Here is a 24783-nt window from a genome sequence, read left to right as displayed (position 1 = left end):
CTAACTCCCCGCCCACTCAGCCTACTAACTCCCCTCCCACTCAGCCTACTAACTCCCCGCCCACTCAGTCTACTAACTCCCCGCCCACTCAGCCTACTAACTCCCCTCCCACTCAGTCTACTAACTCCCCGCCCACTCAGTCTACTAACTCCCCGCCCACTCAGTCTACTAACTCCCCTCCCACTCAGCCTACTAACTCCCCGCCCACTCAGCCTACTAACTCCCCTCCCACTCAGCCCACTAACTCCCCTCCCACTCAGTCTACTAACTCCCCTCCCACTCAGCCTACTAACTCCCCTCCCACTCAGCCTACTAACTCCCCGCCCACTCAGCCTACTAACTCCCCTCCCACTCAGTCTAGTAACTCCCCGCCCACTCAGTCTGCTAACTCCCCTCCCACTCAGCCTACTAACTCCCCGCCCACTCAGCCTACTAACTCCCCTCCCACTCAGCCTACTAACTCCCCGCCCACTCAGTCTACTAACTCCCCGCCCACTCAGTCTACTAACTCCCCGCCCACTCAGCCTACTAGCTCCCCGCCCACTCAGCCTACTAACTCCCCGCCCACTCAGTCTACTAACTCCCCGCCCACTCAGTCTACTAACTCCCCTCCCACTCAGCCTACTAGCTCCCCTCCCACTCAGCCTACTAACTCCCCTCCCACTCAGCCTACTAACTCCCCGCCCACTCAGCCTACTAACTCCCCGCCCACTCAGTCTACTAACTCCCCGCCCACTCAGTCTACTAACTCCCCGCCCACTCAGCCTACTAGCTCCCCGCCCACTCAGCCTACTAACTCCCCGCCCACTCAGCCTACTAACTCCCCGCCCACTCAGTCTACTAACTCCCCTCCCAATCAGCCTACTAACTCCCCGCCCACTCAGTCTACTAACTCCCCGCCCACTCAGCCTACTAGCTCCCCTCCCACTCAGCCTACTAACTCCCCGCCCACTCAGTCTACTAACTCCCCTCCCACTCAGCCTACTAACTCCCCGCCCACTCAGTCTACTAACTCCCCTCCCACTCAGCCTACTAACTCCCCTCCCACTCAGCCTACTAACTCCCCTCCCACTCAGCCTACTAACTCCCCGCCCACTCAGCCTACTAACTCCCCTCCCACTCAGCCTACTAACTCCCCACCCACTCAGTCTACTAACTCCCCTCCCACTCAGCCTACTAACTCCCCATCCACTCAGTCTACTAACTCCCCTCTCTCTCTCTCTCTCTCTCTCTCTCTCTCTCTCTCTCTCTCTCTCTCTCTCTCTCTCTATCTCTCTCTCTCTCTCGCTCTCTCTCTCTCTGTCCCCTCCCCTTTCTCTCTCTGCCTCTCTCTGTCCCCTCCCTTCTCTCTCCCTCTCTCTCTCTCTCTCTCCCTCCCCCCTCTCCTGCTCTTCTCCCCCCTCTCTCTCTCTCGCCCTCTCTCTGTCTCACCTCCCCTTCTCTCTCTCTCTACTTATTCTCTCTCCCTCCCTCTCTTTCTTGCTCTCTTTCTCTCCCCCTCTCTCTCAATTTAATTTAAGGGCATTGTTGGCATTGGAAACATATGTTTACATTGCCAAAGCAAGTGAAATAGATAATAAACAAAAGTGAAATAAACAATATAACATTTAACACTCACCAAAGTTCCAAAAGAATAAAGACATTTCAAATGTCATATAATGTCTATATACAGTGTTGGAAATATGTGCAAATACTTAAAGTACAAAATGGAAAATAAAATTAAATAAATCTGGGTTGTATTTACAATGGTGTCTGTTCTTCACTGGTTGCCCTTTTCTTGTGGCAACAGATCACAAATCCTGCTGCTGTGATGGCACACTGTGTTATTTCACCCAGTAGATTTGGGAGTTTATCAAAAGTGGGTTTGTTTTCGAATTCTTTGTGGATCTGTGTAATCTGAGAGAAATATGTGTCTCTAATATGGTCATACATTGGGCAGGAAGTTAGGAAGTGCAGCTCAGTTTCCACATCATTTTGTTCTAAGTGTGCACACAGCCTGTCTTCTCTTGAGAGCCAGGTCTGCCTACGGTGGCCTTTCTCAATAGCAAGGCTATGCACACTGAGTGTACTCTCACTCCCTCTCTCTCCTCTCTCTATCTGAACAGTTAAAATTACACACAAAATTACACAAAATTACACACTTAATAAGACATTTCAAATGTAATAGTATGGCTATGTACATTGTTGTGACACTGTGCAAATAGTTTAAGAAAAAAAAAATACATTTGAAGTCAGAAGTTTACATACACCTTAGCCAAATACATTTAAACTCAGTTTTTCACAATTACTGACATTTAATCCGAGTAAGAATTCACTGTTTTAGGTCAGTTAGGATCACCACTTTATTTTAAGAATGTGAAATGTCAGAATAATAGTCGAGAGAATTATTCATTTCAGCTTTTTATTTCTTTCATCACATTCTAGTGGGTCAGAAGTTTACATACACTCAATTAGTATTTGGTAGCATTGCCTTTAAATTGTTGAATTTGGGTCGAAAGTTTCAGGTAACCTTCCCTCAATATGTTGGGTGAATTTTGGCCCATTCCTCCTGACAGAGCTGGTGTAACTGAGTCAGGTTTGTAGGCCTTCTTGCTCACACACGCTTTTTAAGTTCTGCCCACAAATTGTCTATAGGATTGAGGTCAGGGTTTTGTGATGGCCACTCCAATACCTTGACTTTGTTGTCCTTAAGCCATTTTGCCACAACTTTGGAAGTATGCTTGGGGTCATTGTCCATTTGGAAGACCCATTTGCGACCAAGATTTAACTTCCTGACTGATGTCTTGAGATGTTACTTCAATATATCCACATACTTTCCCTTCTCATGATGCCATCTATTTTGTGAAGTGCGCCAGTCCCTCCTGCAGAAAAGCACCTCCACAACATGATGCTGCCACCCCCGTGCTTCACGGTTGGGATGGTGTTCTTCGGCTTGCAAGCCACCCCAATTTTCCTCCAAACATAACGATGGTCATTATGGCCAAACAGTTCTATTTTTGTTTCGTCAGACCAGAGGACATTTCCCTAAAAAGTACGATCTTTGTCCCCATGTGGAGTTGCAAACCGTAGTCTGGCTTTTTTATGGTGGTTTTGGAGCAGTGGCTTCTTCCTTGCTGAGCGGCCTTTTAGGTTATGTCGATATAGGACTTGTTTTACTGTGGATATAGATCATTTTGTACCTGTTTCCTCCAGCATCTTCACAATGTCCTTTTCTGTTGTTCTGGGATTGATTTGCACTTTTCGCACCAAAGTACATTCATCTCTAGGAGAACGAATGCGTCTCCTTCCTGAGCGGTGTGATGGCTGCGTGGTCCCATGGTGTTTATACTTGCGTACTATTGTTTGTACAGATGAATGTGGTACCTTCAGGCATTTGGAAATTGCTCCCAAGGAAGAACCAGACTTGTGGAGGTCTACAAATTTTTGTCTGAGGTCTTGGCTAATTTCTTTTGACTTTCCTATGATGTCAAGCAAAGAGGCACTGAGTTTGAAGGTAGGCCTTGAAATACATCCACAGGTACACCTCCAATTGACTCAAATGATGTCAATTTGCCTAACAGAAGCTTCTAAAGCCATGACATCATTTTCTGGAATTTTCCAAGCTGTTTAAAGGCACAGTCAACTTAATTTATGTAAACTTCTGACCTACTGGAATTGTGATACAGTGAATTATATGTGAAATAATCTGTCTGTAAACAATTGTTGAAAAAATTACTTGTCATGCACAAAGTAGATGTCCTAACCGACTTTCAAAAACTATATTTTGTTAAAAATAAATTTTTGGAGTGGTTGAAAAACAAGTTTTTATCCAACCTAAGTGTCTGTAAACTTCCGACTTCAACTGTATAAGGATATATATTGAAGGATATATATATATATATATATATATATATATATATATATATATATATATATATATATATATATATATATATATATATCCTTCAATATATATCGTTATACAGTTGAAGTCGGAAGTTTACAGACATATAAGGATATATAGGATATATATATAATGATATAATAAGGATATATATGTAAACCTCCGACTTCAACTGTATATGGGTGTTTGTTCATCACTGGTTCTTGTGGCAACAGGTCACACATCTTGCAAATCTCTTTCTATAACAGAGACACTGTGGCTGGAACTCTATTGGTGTGTGGGTGGGTGGGTGCCTGTAAGAGATTTGTGAGGATTCACTTTGTAGTTGCTCCTGCAGAGTTCTGCCTTTGTTCAATATTTGAAGAACTGTACGTCCTCCTCCTCCTCCACCTCAGACAAAATGTTTGTTCCAAATGGCACCCTATTCCCTAAATAGTGCCCTATTTTTGTTAACAAATCCCTATTGGCCCTGATCAAAAGTAGTGCACTATAACGGGTATTTTGTACCATGCCACACAGAGAACATCCCATTAATATCAATTTAACATGGCTCAACATTGCCCCCTGTAGGATGGGAACAGCAGGTCCACACTCTGACTAATTCTCCTTTTTTTGACCTTTATTTAACTAGTCAGTTTAAGAAGAAATTCTTACTTACATTGACGGCCTACCAGGGAACTGTGGGTTAACTGCCTTTTTCAGGGGCAGAACGACAGATTTTTACCTTGTCAGCTCGGGGATTCAGTCCAGCAACCTTTCAGTTACTGTCCCAATTCTCTAACCACTAGTTTACCTGCCGCCCTACTTGTAGTGTAAACTCTGATCAAAGTCAAATATAAAGCTATGATAAACTCAATGGAAATCTTTTTTGTTGAGAAACGACAGAAAATGTAACGGATTCAGTCCATCAAATTCTTTAAAAGTGCTCGGCAGTTTTGGAGTTATTTTAAACGTCCTCAGCGTGTCCTTCCGACAAGAGTTGAATTGGGATTGTGTGTTTTCTCTGAATGTGAAACATTAATGTAGTTGGTCAATGCGCTCTGAAGTACGCTATTACCCAGTGCCATCATATTTTGCATATCCTTCCCTCCCTCTCTCCCTCTCTGCCTCGTCTCTCCTATTTTCCCCTCACTCTCCATCTTTTCCTCCTTTGTCCCTTATCCTCCCTCTCTCCTCCCTCTCCCTCATCCCTCTCTCCTACCCATTCTACTCCCCTTCTTTCTCCTCCCTCTCCCTAATCCCTCCCCGCTCTCTCCTCCATCTCCCTCATACCTCCTCCCTCTCCCTCCCCCTCCATCTCCCTCCTCCCTATCCCTCCCCCTCTCTCTCTCCTCCATCTCCCTCCTGCCTCTCCCTCCCCCTCTCTCTCTCCTCCATCTCCCTCCTCCCTCTCCCTCCCCTTCTACTCCCCCTCGCTCTCTCCATCTCCCTCCTCCCTCTCCCTCCCCTTCTACTCCCCCCCTCTCTCTCCATCTCCCTCCTCCCTCTCCCTCCCCTTCTACTCCCACTCTCTCTCTCCATCTCCCTCCTCCCTCTCCCTCCCCTTCTACTCCCCCTCGCTCTCTCCATCTCCCTCCTCCCTCTCCCTCCCCTTCTACTCCCCCTCGCTCTCTCCATCTCCCTCCTCCCTCTCCCTCCCCTTCTACTCCCCCTCGCTCTCTCCATCTCCCTCCTCCCTCTCCCTCCCCCTCTCTCGCTCTCTCCATCTCCCTCCTCCCTCTCCCTCCCCTTCTACTCCCACTCTCTCTCCCACTTCTAGGATTAGAGGGTGTTGATATGACCAGGGTTACGTCCCAAACGGCATCCTATTCTCTATGTAGTGCACTACCTTCGACCAGTGCCCATAGGGCCTATATATACGTGGAATAGGGTGCCATTTGGTATACAGTCCAACCTTTCCCCGGGTCTTGACTTCGATAGGCATCTCCTCTCCTCTGGGTTCCCATGGTAACTGTGTTGCTGGGTTCAGTTCCGTGGTCTGTGACTCCGGGGCCAACACGATAGAAGATAATGATTGCGGTGGTGATGGTGGTGATGATGATGAGGGTGATGATAATGATGGTGAGGATGATAATGAAGATGGTGATAATGATCAAATGTATTTATATAGCCCTTCTTACATCAGCTGATTTCTCAAAGTGCTGTACAGAAACCCAGCCTAAAACCCCAAACAGCAAGCAATGCAGGTGTAGAAGCACGGTGGCTAGGAAAAACTCCCTAGAAAGGCCAAAACCTAGGAAGAAACCTAGAGAGGAACCAGGCTACGAGGGGTGGCCAGTCCTCTTCTGGCTGTGCTGGGTGGAGATTATAACAGAACATGGCCAAGATGTTCAAATGTTCATAAATGACCAGCAGGGTCAAATAATAATAATCACAGTAGTTGTCGAGGGTGCAGCAAGTCAGCACCTCAGGAGTAAATGTCAGTTGGCTTTTCATAGCCGATCATTCAGAGTATCTCTACTGCTCCTGCAGTCTCTAGAGAGTTGAAAACAGCAGGTCTGGGACAGGTAGCACGTCCGGTGAACAGGTCAGGGTTCCATAGCCGCAGGCAGAACAGTTGAAACTGGAGCAGCAGCACGGCAAGGTGGACTGGGGACAGCAAGGAGTCATCATGCCAGGTGTCCTGAGGCATGGTCCTAGGGCTCAGGTCCTCCGAGAGAGAGAAAGAAAGAGAGAAAGAGAGAATTAGAGAGAGCAGAAGTACTCCAGATATAACAAACTGACCCTAGCCCCCCGACACATAAACTACTGCAGCATAAATACTGGAGGTTGAGACAGGAGGGGTCAGGAGACACTGTGGCCCCATCGGATGATACCCCCGGACAGGGCCAAACAGGAAGGATAATGTGTATGATGATAATGAAGGTGATGATGATGATGATGATGGTGATAATGAGGGTGATAATGATAATGAGTATGGTGTTGATGAGGGTGATGATGATGGTGACGGTGATGATAATGATGATGGTGATAATGAGGGTGATAATGATAATGAGGAGGGTGTTGATGAGGGTGATGATGATGGTGACGGTGATGATAATGATGATGGTGATAATGAGGGTGATGATGATGATAATGAGTATGGTGTTGATGAGGGTGATGATGATGGTGACGGTGATGATAATGATGATGGTGATAATGAGGGTGATAATGATAATGAGGAGGGTGTTGATGAGGGTGATGATGATGGTGACGGTGATGATGATGGTGATGGCGAGGATGATAATGATGGTGATAATAATGATTGTGATGATGATGATGGTGATGATGAAGAGAATGAAAATCATATCCTCTCGTAAACCATGGTATAGTTTATATCTGTTCAGTTGAGGCATCATGAAGAGCCTCTATAACTTACATCACTGCAGAAGATCTGATCTGTAGGCCCCTCCGTTCATCCAGACATCTGACTGACTGTGGAGAATGTGTTTTCTGACTCCACATCAGATGCCCAGAGTACCTAACAGAGCTCACTGAACAAGACAAAACACCTACTGCTTCCCACATGATATTCTATAACCCAACACACACACACACACACACACACACACACACACACACACACACACACACACACACACACACACACACACACACACACACACACACACACACACACACACACACACACACACACACAATGTTCTATAACCTAATACAACTGATTCTCTGTAAATCAAACATAATATATGACTGCTGTGATTTGGAGCTCTCTCCCCTTAGAGAAAAGAGGAAAGTGGCCACAGGGGTAAAATGGAGAATTAGATTGTAGCGCACCGTAATGGTGTTTTCTGAGGACGGAAGACAAAATGTTCTCTGAGATGAATGTGTAGGATTTATTTTCAGTTTGTGCATATGTGTATGTGTCAGAGAGGAGAGAGAGAGAGAGAGAGAGAGGGAGAGAGAGAGCGAAGAGAGAGCAAAAAGAGAGAGAGAGAGCGAAGAGAGAGAGAGAGACAGAGCGCAAAAAGACAGAGAGAGCAAAAAGAGAGAGCGAAAGAGTGCAACGAGAGAGAGGTTTTTCAAAGACAGATAAACTAGAGAAATAGAGGAGGACGAGGTCAGAGAAGGAGAGGAGGACGAGGTCAGAGAAGGAGCGGAGCGGGAATATCCACGTTAAGGAGAGGTTGTCAGAATACAGATACAGAGATGAAACGGGTAGACCGATACAGATACAGAGATGAAACAGGTTGACCGATACAGATACAAAGATGAAACAGGTTGAACGATACAGATACAGAGATGAAACAGGTTGACTGATAAGAGAAAGAGATGAAACAGGTTGACTGGTACAGAGAAAGAGATGAAACAGGTTGACCGATACAGATACAGAGATGAAACGGGTAGACCGATACAGATACAGAGATGAAACGGCTAGACCGATAAAGATACAGAGATGAAACATGTTGACCGATACAGAGAAAGAGATGAAACAGGTTGACCGATACAGAGAAAGAGATGAAACAGGTTGACCGATACAGATACAGAGATGAAACAGGTTGACCGATACAGAGAAAGAGATGAAACAGGTTGACCGATACAGAGAAAGAGATGAAACAGGTAGACAGATACAGAGAAAGAGATGAAACAGGTTGACCGATACAGAGAAAGAGATGAAACAGGTTGACCGATACAGAGAAAGAGATGAAACAGGTAGACAGATACAGAGAAAGAGATGAAACAGGTTGACCGATACATAGAAAGAGATGAAACAGGTAGACCGATACAGATACAGAGATGAAACGGGTAGACCGATACAGATACAGAGATGAAACAGGTTGACCGATACAGAGAAAGAGATGAAACGGGTAGACCGATACAGATACAGAGATGAAACAGGTTGACCGATACAGATACAGAGATGAAACAGGTTGACCGATACAGATACAGAGATGAAACAGGTTGACCGATACAGAGAAAGAGATGAAACAGGTTGACCGATACATAGAAAGAGATGAAACAGGTAGACCGATACATAGAAAGAGATGAAACAGGTAGACCGATACAGAGAAAGAGATGAAACAGGTAGACAGATACAGAGTTGAAACAGGCAGACAGATACAGAGATGAAACAGGCAGACAGATACAGAGTTGAAACAGGCAGACAGATACAGAGATGGAACAGGCAGACAGATACAGAGATGAAACAGGTAGACAGATACAGAGATGAAACAAGTAGACAGATACAGAGATGAAACAGGTAGACAGATACAGAGATGAAACAGGTAGACCGATACAGAGATGAAACAGGTAGATCGATACAGAGATGAAACAGGTAGACCGATACAGAGATGAAACAGGTAGACCGATACAGAGATGAAACAGGTAGACCGATACAGAGATGAAACAGGTAGACCGATACAGAGATGAAACAGGCAGACAGATACAGAGTTGAAACAGGCAGACAGATACATAGTTGAAACAGGCAGACAGATACAGAGTTGAAAAAGGCAGACAGATACAGAGGGGAAACAGGCAGACAGATACAGAGATGAAACAAGTAGACAGATACAGAGATGAAACAGGTAGACCGATACAGAGAAAGAGATGAAACGGGTAGACAGGTACAGAGATGAAACAGGTAGACCGATACAGAGATGAAACAGGTAGACCAATACAGAGATGAAACAGGTAGACAGATACAGAGATGAAACAGGTTGACCGATACAGAGATGAAACAGGTAGACCGATACAGAGATGAAACAGGTAGACCGATACAGAGATGAAACAGGTAGACCAATACAGAGATGAAACAGGTAGACCGATACAGAGATGAAACAGGTAGACCGATACAGAGATGAAACAGGCAGACAGATACATAGTTGAAACAGGCAGACAGATACAGAGATGAAACAGGCAGACAGATACAGAGTTGAAACAGGCAGACAGATACAGAGATGGAACAGGCAGACAGATACAGAGATGAAACAGGCAGAGAGATACAGAGATGAAACAAGAAGACAGATACAGAGATGAAACAGGCAGACAGATACAGAGATGAAACAAGTAGACAGATACAGAGATGAAACAAGTAGACAGATACAGAGATGAAACAGGCAGACAGATACAGAGATGGAACAGGCAGACAGATACAGAGATGGAACAGGCAGACAGATACAGAGATGGAACAGGCAGACAGATACAGAGATGGAACAGGGAGACAGATACAGAGATGAAACATGGAGACAGATACAGAGATGGAACAGGCAGACAGATACAGAGATGAAACAGGCAGACAGATACAGAGATTAAACAGGCAGACAGATACAGAGATGAAACAGGCAGACAGATACAGAGATTAAACAGGCAGACAGATACAGAGATGAAACAGGCAGACAGATACAGAGATTAAACAGGCAGACAGATACAAAGATGAAACAGGCAGACAGATACAGAGATGAAACATGGAGACAGATACAGAGATGGAACAGGCAGACAGATACAGAGATGAAACAGGCAGACAGATACAGAGATTAAACAGGCAGACAGATACAGAGATAGAACAGGCAGACAGATACAGAGATGAAACAGGCAGACAGATACTACTGTCATTATACATCCTCTACTGTAACTACTGTCATTATACATCCTCTACTGTAACTATCATTATACATCCTCTACTGTAACTATCATTATACATCCTCTACTGTAAATATCATTGTACATCCTCTACTGTAACTACTATCATTATACATCCTCTACTGTAACTACTGTCATTATACATCCTCTACTGTAACTACTATCATTATACATCCTCTACTGTAACTACTGTCATTATACATCCTCTACTGTAACTATCATTATACATCCTCTACTGTAACTATCATTATACATCCTCTACTGTAACTACTGTCATTATACATCCTCTACTGTAACTACTGTCATTATACATCCTCTACTGTAACTACTGTCATTATACATCCTCTACTGTAACTATCATTATACATCCTCTACTGTAACTATCATTATACATCCTCTACTGTAACTACTGTCATTATACATCCTCTACTGTATCTACTGTCATTATACATCCTCTACTGTAACTACTGTCATTATACATCCTCTACTGTAACTACTGTCATTATACATCCTCTACTGTAACTATCATTATACATCCTCTACTGTAACTATCATTATACATCCTCTACTGTAAATATCATTATACATCCTCTACTGTAACTACTGTCATTATACATCCTCTACTGTAACTACTGTCATTATACATCCTCTACTGTAACTACTGTCATTATACATCCTCTACTGTAACTACTGTCATTATACATCCTCTACTGTAACTACTGTCATTATACATCCTCTACTGTAACTACTGTCATTATACATCCTCTACTGTAACTACTGTCATTATACATCCTCTACTGTAACTACTGTCATTATACATCCTCTACTGTAACTACTGTCATTATACATCCTCTACTGTAACTACTGTCATTATACATCCTCTACTGTAACTACTGTCATTATACATCCTCTACTGTAACTACTGTCATTATACATCCTCTACTGTAACTATCATTATACATCCTCTACTGTAACTATCATTATACATCCTCTACTGTAACTACTGTCATTATACATCCTCTACTGTAACTATCATTATACATCCTCTACTGTAACTACTGTCATTATACATCCTCTACTGTAACTATCATTATACATCCTCTACTGTAACTACTATCATTATACATCCTCTACTGTAACTACTGTCATTATACATCCTCTACTGTAACTACTGTCATTGTACATCCTCTACTGTAACTACTATCATTATACATCCTCTACTGTAACTACTATCATTATACATCCTCTACTGTAACTACTATCATTATACATCCTCTACTGTAACTATCATTATACATCCTCTACTGTAACTATCATTATACATCCTCTACTGTAACTACTGTCATTATACATCCTCTACTGTAACTACTATCATTATACAACCTCTACTGTAACTATCATTATACATCCTCTACTGTAACTATCATTATACATCCTCTACTGTAACTACTGTCATTATACATCCTCTACTGTAACTACTATCATTATACATCCTCTACTGTAAATATCATTATACATCCTCTACTGTAACTACTGTCATTATACATCCTCTACTGTAACTACTGTCATTATACATCCTCTACTGTAACTACTATCATTATACATCCTCTACTGTAACTACTGTCATTATACATCCTCTACTGTAACTACTATCATTATACATCCTCTACTGTAACTACTGTCATTATACATCCTCTACTGTAACTACTGTCATTATACATCCTCTACTGTAACTACTGTCATTATACATCCTCTACTGTAACTATCATTATACATCCTCTACTGTAACTATCATTATACATCCTCTACTGTAACTACTGTCATTATACATCCTCTACTGTAACTACTGTCATTATACATCCTCTACTGTAACTATCATTATACATCCTCTACTGTAACTATCATTATACATCCTCTACTGTAACTACTGTCATTATACATCCTCTACTGTAACTACTATCATTATACATCCTCTACTGTAACTATCATTATACATCCTCTACTGTAACTATCATTATACATCCTCTACTGTAAATATCATTATACATCCTCTACTGTAACTACTATCATTATACATCCTCTACTGTAAATATCATTATACATCCTCTACTGTAACTACTATCATTATACATCCTCTACTGTAACTACTATCATTATACATCCTCTACTGTAACTACTATCATTATACATCCTCTACTGTAACTACTGCCATTATACATCCTCTACTGTAACTACTATCATTATACATCCTCTACTGTAACTACTGTCATTATACATCCTCTACTGTAACTATCATTATACATCCTCTACTGTAACTATCATTATACATCCTCTACTGTAAATATCATTATACATCCTCTACTGTAACTACTGTCATTATACATCCTCTACTGTAACTACTGTCATTATACATCCTCTACTGTAACTATCATTATACATCCTCTACTGTAACTATCATTATACATCCTCTACTGTAACTACTGTCATTATACATCCTCTACTGTAACTACTGTCATTATACATCCTCTACTGTAACTACTGTCATTATACATCCTCTACTGTAACTGTCATTATACATCCTCTACTGTAACTACTGTCATTATACATCCTCTACTGTAACTACTATCATTATACATCCTCTACTGTAACTACTGTCATTATACATCCTCTACTGTAACTACTGTCATTATACATCCTCTACTGTAACTACTGTCATTATACATCCTCTACTGTAACTATCATTATACATCCTCTACTGTAACTATCATTATACATCCTCTACTGTAACTACTGTCATTATACATCCTCTACTGTAACTACTGTCATTATACATCCTCTACTGTAACTATCATTATACATCCTCTACTGTAACTACTGTCATTATACATCCTCTACTGTAACTACTGTCATTATACATCCTCTACTGTATCTACTGTCATTGTACATCCTCTACTGTATCTACTGTCATTGTACATCCTCTACTGTAACTACTGTCATTGTACATCCTCTACTGTAACTACTGTCATTATACATCCTCTACTGTAACTACTGTCATTATACATCCTCTACTGTAACTACTATCATTATACATCCTCTACTGTAACTACTATCATTATACATCCTCTACTGTAACTACTATCATTATACATCCTCTACTGTAACTACTGTCATTATACATCCTCTACTGTAAATATCATTATACATCCTCTACTGTAACTACTGTCATTATACATCCTCTACTGTAACTACTGTCATTATACATCCTCTACTGTAACTACTATCATTATACATCCTCTACTGTAACTACTGTCATTATACATCCTCTACTGTAACTACTATCATTATACATCCTCTACTGTAACTACTGTCATTATACATCCTCTACTGTAACTACTATCATTATACATCCTCTACTGTAACTACTGTCATTATACATCCTCTACTGTAACTACTGTCATTATACATCCTCTACTGTAACTATCATTATACATCCTCTACTGTAACTATCATTATACATCCTCTACTGTAACTATCATTATACATCCTCTACTGTAACTATCATTATACATCCTCTACTGTAACTATCATTATACATCCTCTACTGTAACTACTGTCATTATACATCCTCTACTGTAACTACTGTCATTATACATCCTCTACTGTAACTACTGTCATTATACATCCTCTACTGTAACTATCATTATACATCCTCTACTGTAACTATCATTATACATCCTCTACTGTAACTATCATTATACATCCTCTACTGTAACTACTGTCATTATACATCCTCTACTGTAACTACTGTCATTATACATCCTCTACTGTAACTACTATCATTATACATCCTCTACTGTAACTACTGTCATTATACATCCTCTACTGTAACTACTGTCATTATACATCCTCTACTGTAACTACTGTCATTATACATCCTCTACTGTAACTACTGTCATTATACATCCTCTACTGTAACTATCATTATACATCCTCTACTGTAACTACTGTCATTATACATCCTCTACTGTAACTATCATTATACATCCTCTACTGTAACTATCATTATACATCCTCTACTGTAACTACTATCATTATACATCCTCTACTGTAACTACTGTCATTATACATCCTCTACTGTAACTGTCATTATACATCCTCTACTGTAACTGTCATTATACATCCTCTACTGTAACTACTGTCATTATACATCCTCTACTGTAACTATCATTATACATCCTCTACTGTAACTACTATCATTATACATCCTTTACTGTATCTACTGTCATTGTACATCCTCTACTGTAACTACTATCATTATACATCCTCTACTGTAACTACTATCATTATACATCCTCTACTGTATCTACTGTCATTGTACATCCTCTACTGTAACTATCATTATACATCCTCTACTGTAACTACTGTCATTATACATCCTCTACTGTATCTACTGTCATTGTACATCCTCTACTGTAACTATCATTATACATCCTCTACTGTAACTACTATCTATCGCGTTTCAGGAGAAGACCCAGATGCAGACACTGTTGAAGTAACACAAGTTTATTACTAGAACAGGGGCCAGGCAAAACAACAGGGCAGGCAGAGGTCAGTTATTTAGATCAGAGTTGAAAATGTACAGAACGGCAGGCGGTCTTGAGGTCAGGGCAGACAGAGGTCAATAATCCAGGGTGGTGTGACAAAGTACAGAACGGCAGGCGGTCTTGAGGTCAGGGCAGACAGAGGTCAATAATCCAGGGTGGTGTGACAAAGTACAGAACGGCAGGCGGTCTTGAGGTCAGGGCAGACAGAGGTCAATAATCCAGGGTGGTGTGACAAAGTACAGAACGGCAGGCGGTCTTGAGGTCAGGGCAGACAGAGGTCAATAATCCAGGGTGGTGTGACAAAGTACAGAACGGCAGGCGGTCTTGAGGTCAGGGCAGACAGAGGTCAATAATCCAGGGTGGTGTGACAAAGTACAGAACGGCAGGCGGTCTCGGGGTCAGGGCAGACAGAGGTCAATAATCCAGGGTGGTGTGACAAAGTACAGAACGGCAGGCGGTCTCGGGGTCAGGGCAGACAGAGGTCAATAATCCAGGGTGGTGTGACAAAGTACAGAACGGCAGGCAGGGTCAGGGCAGGCTGAAATGGTCAAAACCGGAATAACTAAAAAACAGGAACTTGAAAACGACAAGATCAAGGTTAGAAATGCTGCTAGGCTTAACGAACTAAACAAACTGACAACAGGCAAACAGAGATCACAGGTATAATATACAGGTAATGGGGAAGATGGGCAACACGTGGAGGGGGGGGTGGAGACAAGCACAAAGACAGGTGAAACAGATCAGGGTATCATTATTCGTCCTCTACAATGCATCCTCTAGTCTAGTGTAACTGCTGTTATTTCCTCTTTAACTTCTTCTGGCTGCAGCCCGACACCTGTACACTTATGACAACAGCCAGCTCAAAGTGCAGGGTGCGAAATTCAAAAGATATTTTTTTTAAATATTTAACTTTCACACATTAACAAGTCCAATACAGCATATGAAAGGTACACATCTTGTGAATCCAGCCAACATGTCCGATTTTTAAAATGTTTTACAGGGAAGACACAATATGTAAATCTATTAGCTAACCACGTTAGCAAAAGACACCACTTTTTTTACTCCACCAGTTTTTTACTCCATCAGTAGCTATCACAAATTCGTCCAAATAAAGATATAAATAGCCACTAACCAAGAAACAACTTCATCAGATGACAGTCTGATAACATATTTATTGTATAGCATATGTTTTGTTAGAAAAATGTGCATATTTCAGGTATAAATCATAGTTTACATTGCAGCTACAATCAGAAATTTCACCGAAAGCAGACAGAATAATTACAGACACCAACGCCAAATAACTAAATACTCATCATAAAACATTTCTGAAAAATACATAGTGTACAGCAATTGAAAGACAGGCATCTTGTGATTCCAGACAATATTTCCAATTTATCAAGTGTTTTACAGCGAAAACACAATAGAGCGTTATATTAGCTTACCACAATAGCCAAAAACACAAGCAATTTCCCAGTAGCAAAAGTTAGCGATCGTAACAAACAAGCAAAAGATATATAATTTTTGACTAACCTTGATTTTCTTCATCAGATGACAGTCCTATAACATCAGGTTATACATACACTTATGTTTTGTTCGAAAATGTGCATATTTAGAGCTGAAATCAGTGGTTACACATTCTGCTAACTTAGCTACTTTTTCCACAACGTCTAAACAGCAACGATATTTTTCTGACACGTTTTCTGACACACATATTCTGACCAAATAGCTATTCATAAACATAAGTAAAAAATACATGTTGTATAGGAAATGATAGATCCATTAGTTCTTAATGAAATCGCAGTGTTAGAATTCTAAAAAATAACTTCATTACGACATCCAGCTTCGGTATAGCTGAGTACCCCAAAGTTGGGCGCCCACGACTAATTCACATGCACGACAGATATATGAATTAGCATCATAAAATGTTTCTTACTTTTGGTGATCTTCCATCAGAATGTTGTAGAAGGTGTCCTTTGTCAAGAACAGTCGTTGTTTGGATTTAGAACGGCAACTTTCCCTCTTCATTTAGCAAGCGCGCTAGCCTAGTGGCACAAAGCTCCCCATGTCAACAAACGGAAGAGAACGGAACACGGCAAAACTCCCGAAAAATGTTCAATAATCTGATGAAACTATATTGAAAAAACATACTTTACGATGATATGGTCACATGTATCAAATAAAATCATAGCCGGAGATATTAGTCGTCCATAACGACAGCTAAACAGAAGGCAAATCCATGTCCCCTTTCGCGCGCTCCAGAAAACAGAAAATGGACGGTCACGTCATACAAAGAGCTTTAATTCCACCTCAGACCAAGATAAACACGAAATTTCTTCTCTCACCGCCTCTTGACATCCAGGGGAAGGTGTATGAAGTGCACGTAGACTCTTACGTATCATGCCCATGTATAGGCAGGAAGTAGAACAGAGCATCGATTTCAGACTTTCCACTTCCTGGTCAGGAAGTTTGTGCCAAATGAGTTCTGTTTGACTCACAGATATAATTCAAACGGTTTTAGAAACTAGAGAGTGTTTTCTATCCAATAGTAATAATAATATGCATATTGTACGAGCAAGAATTGAGTACGAGGCCGTTTGAAATGGGCACCTTTTATCTGGCTACTCAATACTCCCCCTGCAGCCCAAACAGGTTAATGTATTTACAGCATTAGGTGTGGGTTAGCTAGCTAGAGAATTTTTTGCCATATTAGCGTATAGACGTGTGACTCCTCAAAACAAAACATGGTATCAAGAACGAGATAAAACTAGCTGAAACGAGCCACCTGCGATTCACCACATCGGCTTATTTTCATTGTTGCTCGCTGTCTGACCATCCAGAATCATAACGACACACGTCCTTCTGGCCCTTTGAAGCACACGCATCGTTTTTGTGACGTTGTCAGCTAACCCCTCTGTGGTCACAGGCTTTTGTGTAAGCGTTTACTTTAACCTGTTTGGGGTGCAGCCCGACACCGGTACACTTATGACAACATCCAGCTCAAGTGCAGGGCGCGAAATTCAAAATATATATTTTTTTAATATTTAACTTTCACACATTAACAAGTCCAATACAGCATATGAAAGGTACACATCTTGTGAATCAAGCCAACATGTCCGATTTTTTAAATGTTTTACAGGGAAGACACAATATGTAAATCTATTAGCTAACCACGTTAGCAAAAGACACCACTTTTCTTACTCCATCAGTTTTTTACTCCATCAGTAGCTATCACAAATTCGACCAAATACAGATATAAATAGCCACTAACCAAGAAACAACTTCATCAGATGACAGTCTGATAACATATTTATTGTATAGCATATGTTTTGTTAGAAAAATTTGCATATTTCAGGTATAAATCATAGTTTACATTGCAGCTACAGTCAGAAATTGCACCGAAAGCAGACAGAATAATTACAGACACCAACGCCAAATAACTAAATACTCATCATAAAACATTTCTGAAAAATACATAGTGTACAGCAATTGAAAGACAGGCATCTTGTGATTCCAGACAATATTTCCGATTTATCAAGTGTTTTACAGCGAAAACACAATATAGCGTTATATTAGCGTAGCCACAATAGCCAGAAACACTTGGGCGCCGACGACCAGTTCACATGCACGACAGATATTAGAAATAGCATCATAAAATGTTTCTTACTTTTGGTGATCTTCTGTCAGAATGTTGGACAAGGTGTCCTTTGTCCAGAACAGTCGTTGTTTGGATCTGGAACGGCAAATTTCCCTCTTGATTTAGCATGGGCACTTGCCAAGTGGCACGGATCTCTCCAACGTCAACAAAGTCAGAGAACGGAACACGGCAAAACTCCCGAAAAAATTTCAATAATCTGATTAAACTATATTGAAAAAACATACTTTACGATGATATGGTCACATGTATCAAATAAAATCTAAACCGGAGATGTTAGTCGTCCATAACGACAGCTAAACAGAAGGCAAATCCATGTCCCCTTTCGCGCGCTCCAGAAACAGGAAATGGACGGTCACGTCATACAAAGAGCTTTAATTCCACCTCAGACCAAGATAAACACGAAATTTCTTCTCTCACCGCCTCTTGACAACCAGGGTAAGGTGTATGAAGTGTACGTAGACTCTTACGTATCATGCCCATGTATAGGCAGGAAGTTGAACAGAGCATCGATTTCTGACATTCCACTTCCTGGTCAGGAAATGTGCTGCAGAATGAGTTCTGTTTCACTCAGAGAAATAATTCAAACGGTTTTAGAAACTAGAGAGTGTTTTCTATCCAATAGTAATAATAATATGCATATTGTACGAGCAAGAATTGAGTACGAGGCCGTTTGAAATGGGCACGATTTAACTGGCTACTCAATACTGCCCCTTGCAGCCATAATAAGTTTTTAAGTAACATAAACATAGATCACTTAAACTGGTACAACCCTTCCACTCACGGGTGGCCAAAATTAACTAAACTGAAAGCTACTGAGCCACTCCTCAAATATAATTTCTGTGTGCCTTGCCTTTCTAGTGAATTCCAGAGTTACCACCCATGCCTGTATTTGTTAGTGACAGAGACATGGTTGTTGAATTCGTTTGTTTTCAGTCCGGTGGCCTTCACTAAGTCAGTTAGTAAGTGAACGTTATCAGTAAAATTGAACTCTTTATGGTAACACATTACATATTCCATAAGGTGATACAATCTTATTTTGAGGCCTAGTTTTACCCTAATACAGTGGCTTGAAACACTTTGTTTTACCGGCCATATCAGGCCTGCTAGTCACAATTCTGCTGGTTTGCAAAAGTGATGTGTAACCTCTTGGAATCCAACAGTTGGGATTTTCATTCACCTGCAACCTGCATTCAGGTTAACATAGTTAATTAAACACCTGCATCAACACTAGAAATGTTACCCTGAACAATCAACATTAGGTAACACTGGCCATTTTGCTGTCTATATTAATGGCACCTTGTCCTAAGGTGCGTCCAAAAACGCACAAGGCATAGGCTCTGGTCTAAAGTAGTGCACTATATAGGGAATAGGGTGCCTTTTCAGACTCTGCCCTTCCCTCACTTCATCATATCCTCACTATCCCAGCTTCTGTCTCAAGAGGCGCCAGTCTTGTCACTTAATTCATAATGTGGTAGAGTTGAGTTGATCTGAGTGTACCTGTTGCCATGGTTTCCCTATATGTTAGACAGATATAGCATGAGCTTCAGCTCGACAGGTGCTTCAGTTGGGAATTCCACTTGTCGAACCTCCAGAACTCTGGTGGGAGTTCTGTCAGATGGAATTGTAACGAGACGGAACACACAGCAGAACCTGTCTGTCATAGGTATAGAGTCAAACAATACCTTACTGTAAACTGACTTACTGTAGTTCTGTATTTCTAATGTTGTTGTAAACCCGTTCTCTCGCTCTTCCTTTCGCTTCCTTTCTGCCTCCCTTCTTCTCTCCTCCCCCCTCTCTCCCTCCCTTTCTCTCCCTTTCTTTCCCTTCCCCCTACTCCCACCTCCCCTTCTTCCCCCCTCTATCCCTCCCTCCCCTCTCCCCCACCTTCTCGCTCTCTCTTTCCCCCTCTCCCTCTCTCCCTCTCTCTCTCTCTCTTCCCCCTACTCCCACCTCCCCTTCTTCCCCCCTCTATCCCTCCCTCCCCTCTCCCCCACCTTCTCTCTCTCTCTTTCCCCCTCTCCCTCTCTCTCTCTCTCTTTCCCCTTCTCCCCCCCCCCCCTCCCTCCAGTTTGTAGCACAGCCCAACTGTCAGCAGCTGCTGGCATCTCGCTGGTACGATGAGTTCCCAGGCTGGAGACGTCGTCACTGGGGAGGGAAGTTCCTCACCTGTGTCTTCCTCAGCCTCCTCTTCCCTGTCTTCTCCCTCTGCTACCTCATAGCCCCGAAGAGCCGCTATGGACTTTTCATCAGGCAAGTAGACTACCGATTAGTGACTGGAAGGTTGCTGGCCGGCAAGTAGACTACCGATTAGTGACTGGAAGGTTGCTGGCCGGCAAGCAGAGTGTTGCCAGTTTCCTGAGGTCTGACTTGAGGGAAATGGAAGTTTAATTTCTATTGGACAATAAAGTAATAATGATTATTCTCCTCATCCTCCCACTCTCCCCCTACCCCCCCTCTTCCTCTCTCCTCCTCATATTCCCCTCTCCTCCTTCTCTTCCTCTCTCCTCCTCCTCTTCCTCCTTTTCCCCTCTCCTCCTCTTCCCTTCTCATCCTCCTCTCCCCCTCCTCCACCCTCTTATCCTCCTTCTCCTCCTCTTCCCCTCTCCTCTTCCTCCTCCCCCATCAGAAAGCCCTTCATCAAGTTTATCTGCCACACAGCATCCTACCTCACCTTTCTGTTCCTGCTCCTGCTGGCATCACAGCATATAGTGACTACAGAACCGGACAGACAGGGGCCAGCACCTACTACTGTAGAATGGATGATACTGCCCTGGGTACTGGGTGAGTGGAGGGGGTGGAAGGAATGGGTGATATTGCCCAGTGTACTGGGTGAGTGGAGAGGGTGGAAGGAATGGGTGATATTGCCCAGTGTACTGGGTGAGTGGAGGCAATGGGTGATATTGCCCAGTGTACTGGGTGAGTGCAGGCAATGGGTGATATTGCCCAGTGTACTGGGTGAGTGGAGGGAATGGGTGATATTGCCCAGTGTACTGGGTGAGTGGAGGGGGTGGAAGGAATGGGTGATATTGCCCAGTGTACTGGGTGAGTGGAGGGGGTGGAAGGAATGGGTGATATTGCCCAGTGTACTGGGTGTGTGGAGGGGGTGGAAGGAATGGGTGATATTGCCCAGTGTACTGGGTGAGTGGAGGGGGTGGAAGGAATGGGTGATATTGCCCAGTGTACTGGGTGAGTGGAGGGGTTGGAAGGAATGGGTGATATTGCCCAGTGTACTGGGTGAGTGGAGAGGGTGGAAGGAATGGGTGATATTGCCCAGTGTACTGGGTGAGTGGAGGCAATGGGTGATATTGCCCAGTGTACTGGGTGAGTGCAGGCAATGGGTGATATTGCCCAGTGTACTGGGTGAGTGGAGGGAATGGGTGATATTGCCCAGTGTACTGGGTGAGTAGAGGGGGTGGAAGGAATGGGTGATATTGCCCAGTGTACTGGGTGAGTGGAGAGGGTGGAAGGAATGGGTGATATTGCCCAGTGTACTGGGTGAGTGCAGGCAATGGGTGATATTGCCCAGTGTACTGGGTGAGTGGAGGGAATGGGTGATATTGCCCAGTGTACTGGGTGAGTGGAGGGGGTGGAAGGAATGGGTGATATTGCCCAGTGTACTGGGTGAGTGGAGAGGGTGGAAGGAATGGGTGATATTGCCCAGTGTACTGGGTGAGTGGAGGCAATGGGTGATATTGCCCAGTGTACTGGGTGAGTGCAGGCAATGGGTGATATTGCCCAGTGTACTGGGTGAGTGGAGGGAATGGGTGATATTGCCCAGTGTACTGGGTGAGTGGAGGGAATGGGTGATATTGCCCAGTGTACTGGGTGAGTGGAGGGAATGGGTGATATTGCCCAGTGTACTGGGTGAGTGGAGGGAATGGGTGATATTGCCCAGTGTACTGGGTGAGTGGAGGGAATGGGTGATATTGCCCAGTGTACTGGGTGAGTGGAAGGAATGGGTGATATTGCCCAGTGTACTGGGTGAGTGGAGGGAATGGGTGATATTGCCCAGTGTACTGGGTGAGTGATCCAGTAGGATCTCTTTGTGTTCTATATGCGTATGATTTCTATCATTCACTTTCTAGCTTGGTCTTTACCTCTTTTCCCCTCATCTCCCCCTCATCTCCCCTTTCCTCCATCTATTTATCTCTCTCCATATCTCTCTCTCTCTCTCTCTCTTTCTTTCTCTCTCTCTCTCTCTCTCTCTCTTTCTTTCTTTCTTTCTTTCTTTCTTTCTTTCTTTCTTTCTTTCTTTCTTTCTCTCTCTCTCTCTCTCTCTCTCTCTCTCCATATCTCTCTCTCTGCATATCTCTCACTCCATATCTCTCTCTCTTTCTCTGCATATCTCTCTCTATCTCACATTACTTTCTCTCTCTCTTTCGCTCCCCCCTCTCTCTTTTTAACTCTCTCTCTCCATCTTTCTCTCTGTTTCTTGCTGTAGGTTTTATCTGGACAGAGATCAAACAGATGTGGGATGGAGGATTCCAGGACTATATACATGACTGGTGGAACCTCATGGACTTCGTAATGAACTCTCTGTACCTGGCTACTATATCACTGAAGATAGTGGCCTATACCAGGGTAAACACACACACACACACACACACACACACACACACACACACACACACACACACACACACACACACACACACACACACACACACACACACACACACATACAGGGATAGACACACACACACACACACACACACACACACACACACACACACACACGCACACACACACACACACAGACAGTTGCCTAGACCCAGGGATACACACACAGGTAGGCATACACACATAGGGATACACACATACAGACACATGCACAGCATACACAAACACATACACACACACACACGCAAACAGGTATTCACACACAGACATACACACAGGCATACACACATACACACACACACACAGACAGTTGCCTAGACCAGTTAATGAGTGGAATATGTAGCACCTTTTCCATCAAATGCTGTCTCCATTTTCCTTTCATAGGAAATAATTTCACACTTCCTCAGACTTAACTTCCAATCCCAGAGTTTATTCAGCCTTATGAAAAGCCTTTTTATAAGGTTTGACTTCAGAGAGGAAGAGCACTATCACATCTAATTGATTTCATGAAAGATCTATTTTCTTTGCTAAGCCATTTGAACTCCTATTCAAGCTGAGAGAGAGAGAGAGAGAGAGAGAGAGAGAGAGAGAGAGAGAGAGAGAGAGAGAGAGAGAGAGAGAGAGAGAGAGAGAGAGAGAGAGAGAGAGAGAGAGAGAGAGACAGAGAGACAGAGAGAGAGAGAGAGAGAGAGAGAGAGAGAGAGAGGGAGAGATGGCATTGCACTCTTACGCTCTTCGCAATTGCATTCGATGAAGAAAGCTATATTTTCATGAAAAATTAACTATTTCTCTCCCTCTCTCTCTCTATCATCTCTCCCCCTTACTTTTTTTCTGTCTCCCTCCCTCCCCTCTATCTCTCTCTCGCTGTCTCTCTCTCTCTCTGTCTCTCCAGTACAGTGGCTGTAAGCCCAGGAACCAGTGGGAGATGTGGCATCCCACCCTGGTAGCTGAGGCTGTGTTTGCCATTGCCAACATCTTCAGTTCCCTTCGTCTCATCTCCCTGTTCACAGCCAACTCCCACCTGGGACCGCTACAGATCTCATTGGGAAGGATGCTCCTGGACATCCTCAAGTTCCTCTTCATCTACTGTCTGGTGAGGGAAACACACACACACACACACACACACACACACACACACACACACACACACACACACACACACACACACACACACACACACACACACACACACCACAGACAATAATAAAGTTACACATACATAAACCCATAAGCGTTTTCTAGATTAATTAATGCCATTGAAGTGTCTCCAAAATAATGTATTTGCTTTCATACATTGTTCCTCTTGGGTCTTTGTGCTGATATCTGACATTCTTCTATCCCTCATGAAAAGAAAAGAAATCTTCAATATACTCACGAGCACACGCACGAGCACACACACAAACACACACACACACACACACACACACAGGGACGCAGTTTTA

At 42.7% G+C, this 24783-nt stretch overlaps 1 protein-coding gene across 1 annotated transcript in view; it reads left to right on the top strand.

Annotated features, from left to right (window-relative positions):
* The window catches only part of trpc4a (transient receptor potential cation channel, subfamily C, member 4a), a 129552-nt gene that overhangs the window by 89190 nt on the left and 15579 nt on the right, over positions 1–24783 (top strand). The window contains exons 6-9 of the mRNA XM_038964806.1: positions 20790–20975; positions 21352–21502; positions 23163–23302; positions 24234–24434. Of these exons, the coding sequence (XP_038820734.1) occupies positions 20790–20975; positions 21352–21502; positions 23163–23302; positions 24234–24434 (678 nt within the window). The remainder of the gene's footprint in view (positions 1–20789; positions 20976–21351; positions 21503–23162; positions 23303–24233; positions 24435–24783) is intronic.

The sequence above is a fragment of the Salvelinus namaycush genome, chromosome 26 (assembly GCF_016432855.1).
Source record: "Salvelinus namaycush isolate Seneca chromosome 26, SaNama_1.0, whole genome shotgun sequence".
NCBI lineage: Eukaryota > Metazoa > Chordata > Actinopteri > Salmoniformes > Salmonidae > Salvelinus > Salvelinus namaycush.
The sequence above is the reverse complement of the archived record's forward strand: the minus strand, read 5'-3'. Positions and strand labels throughout refer to the sequence as shown.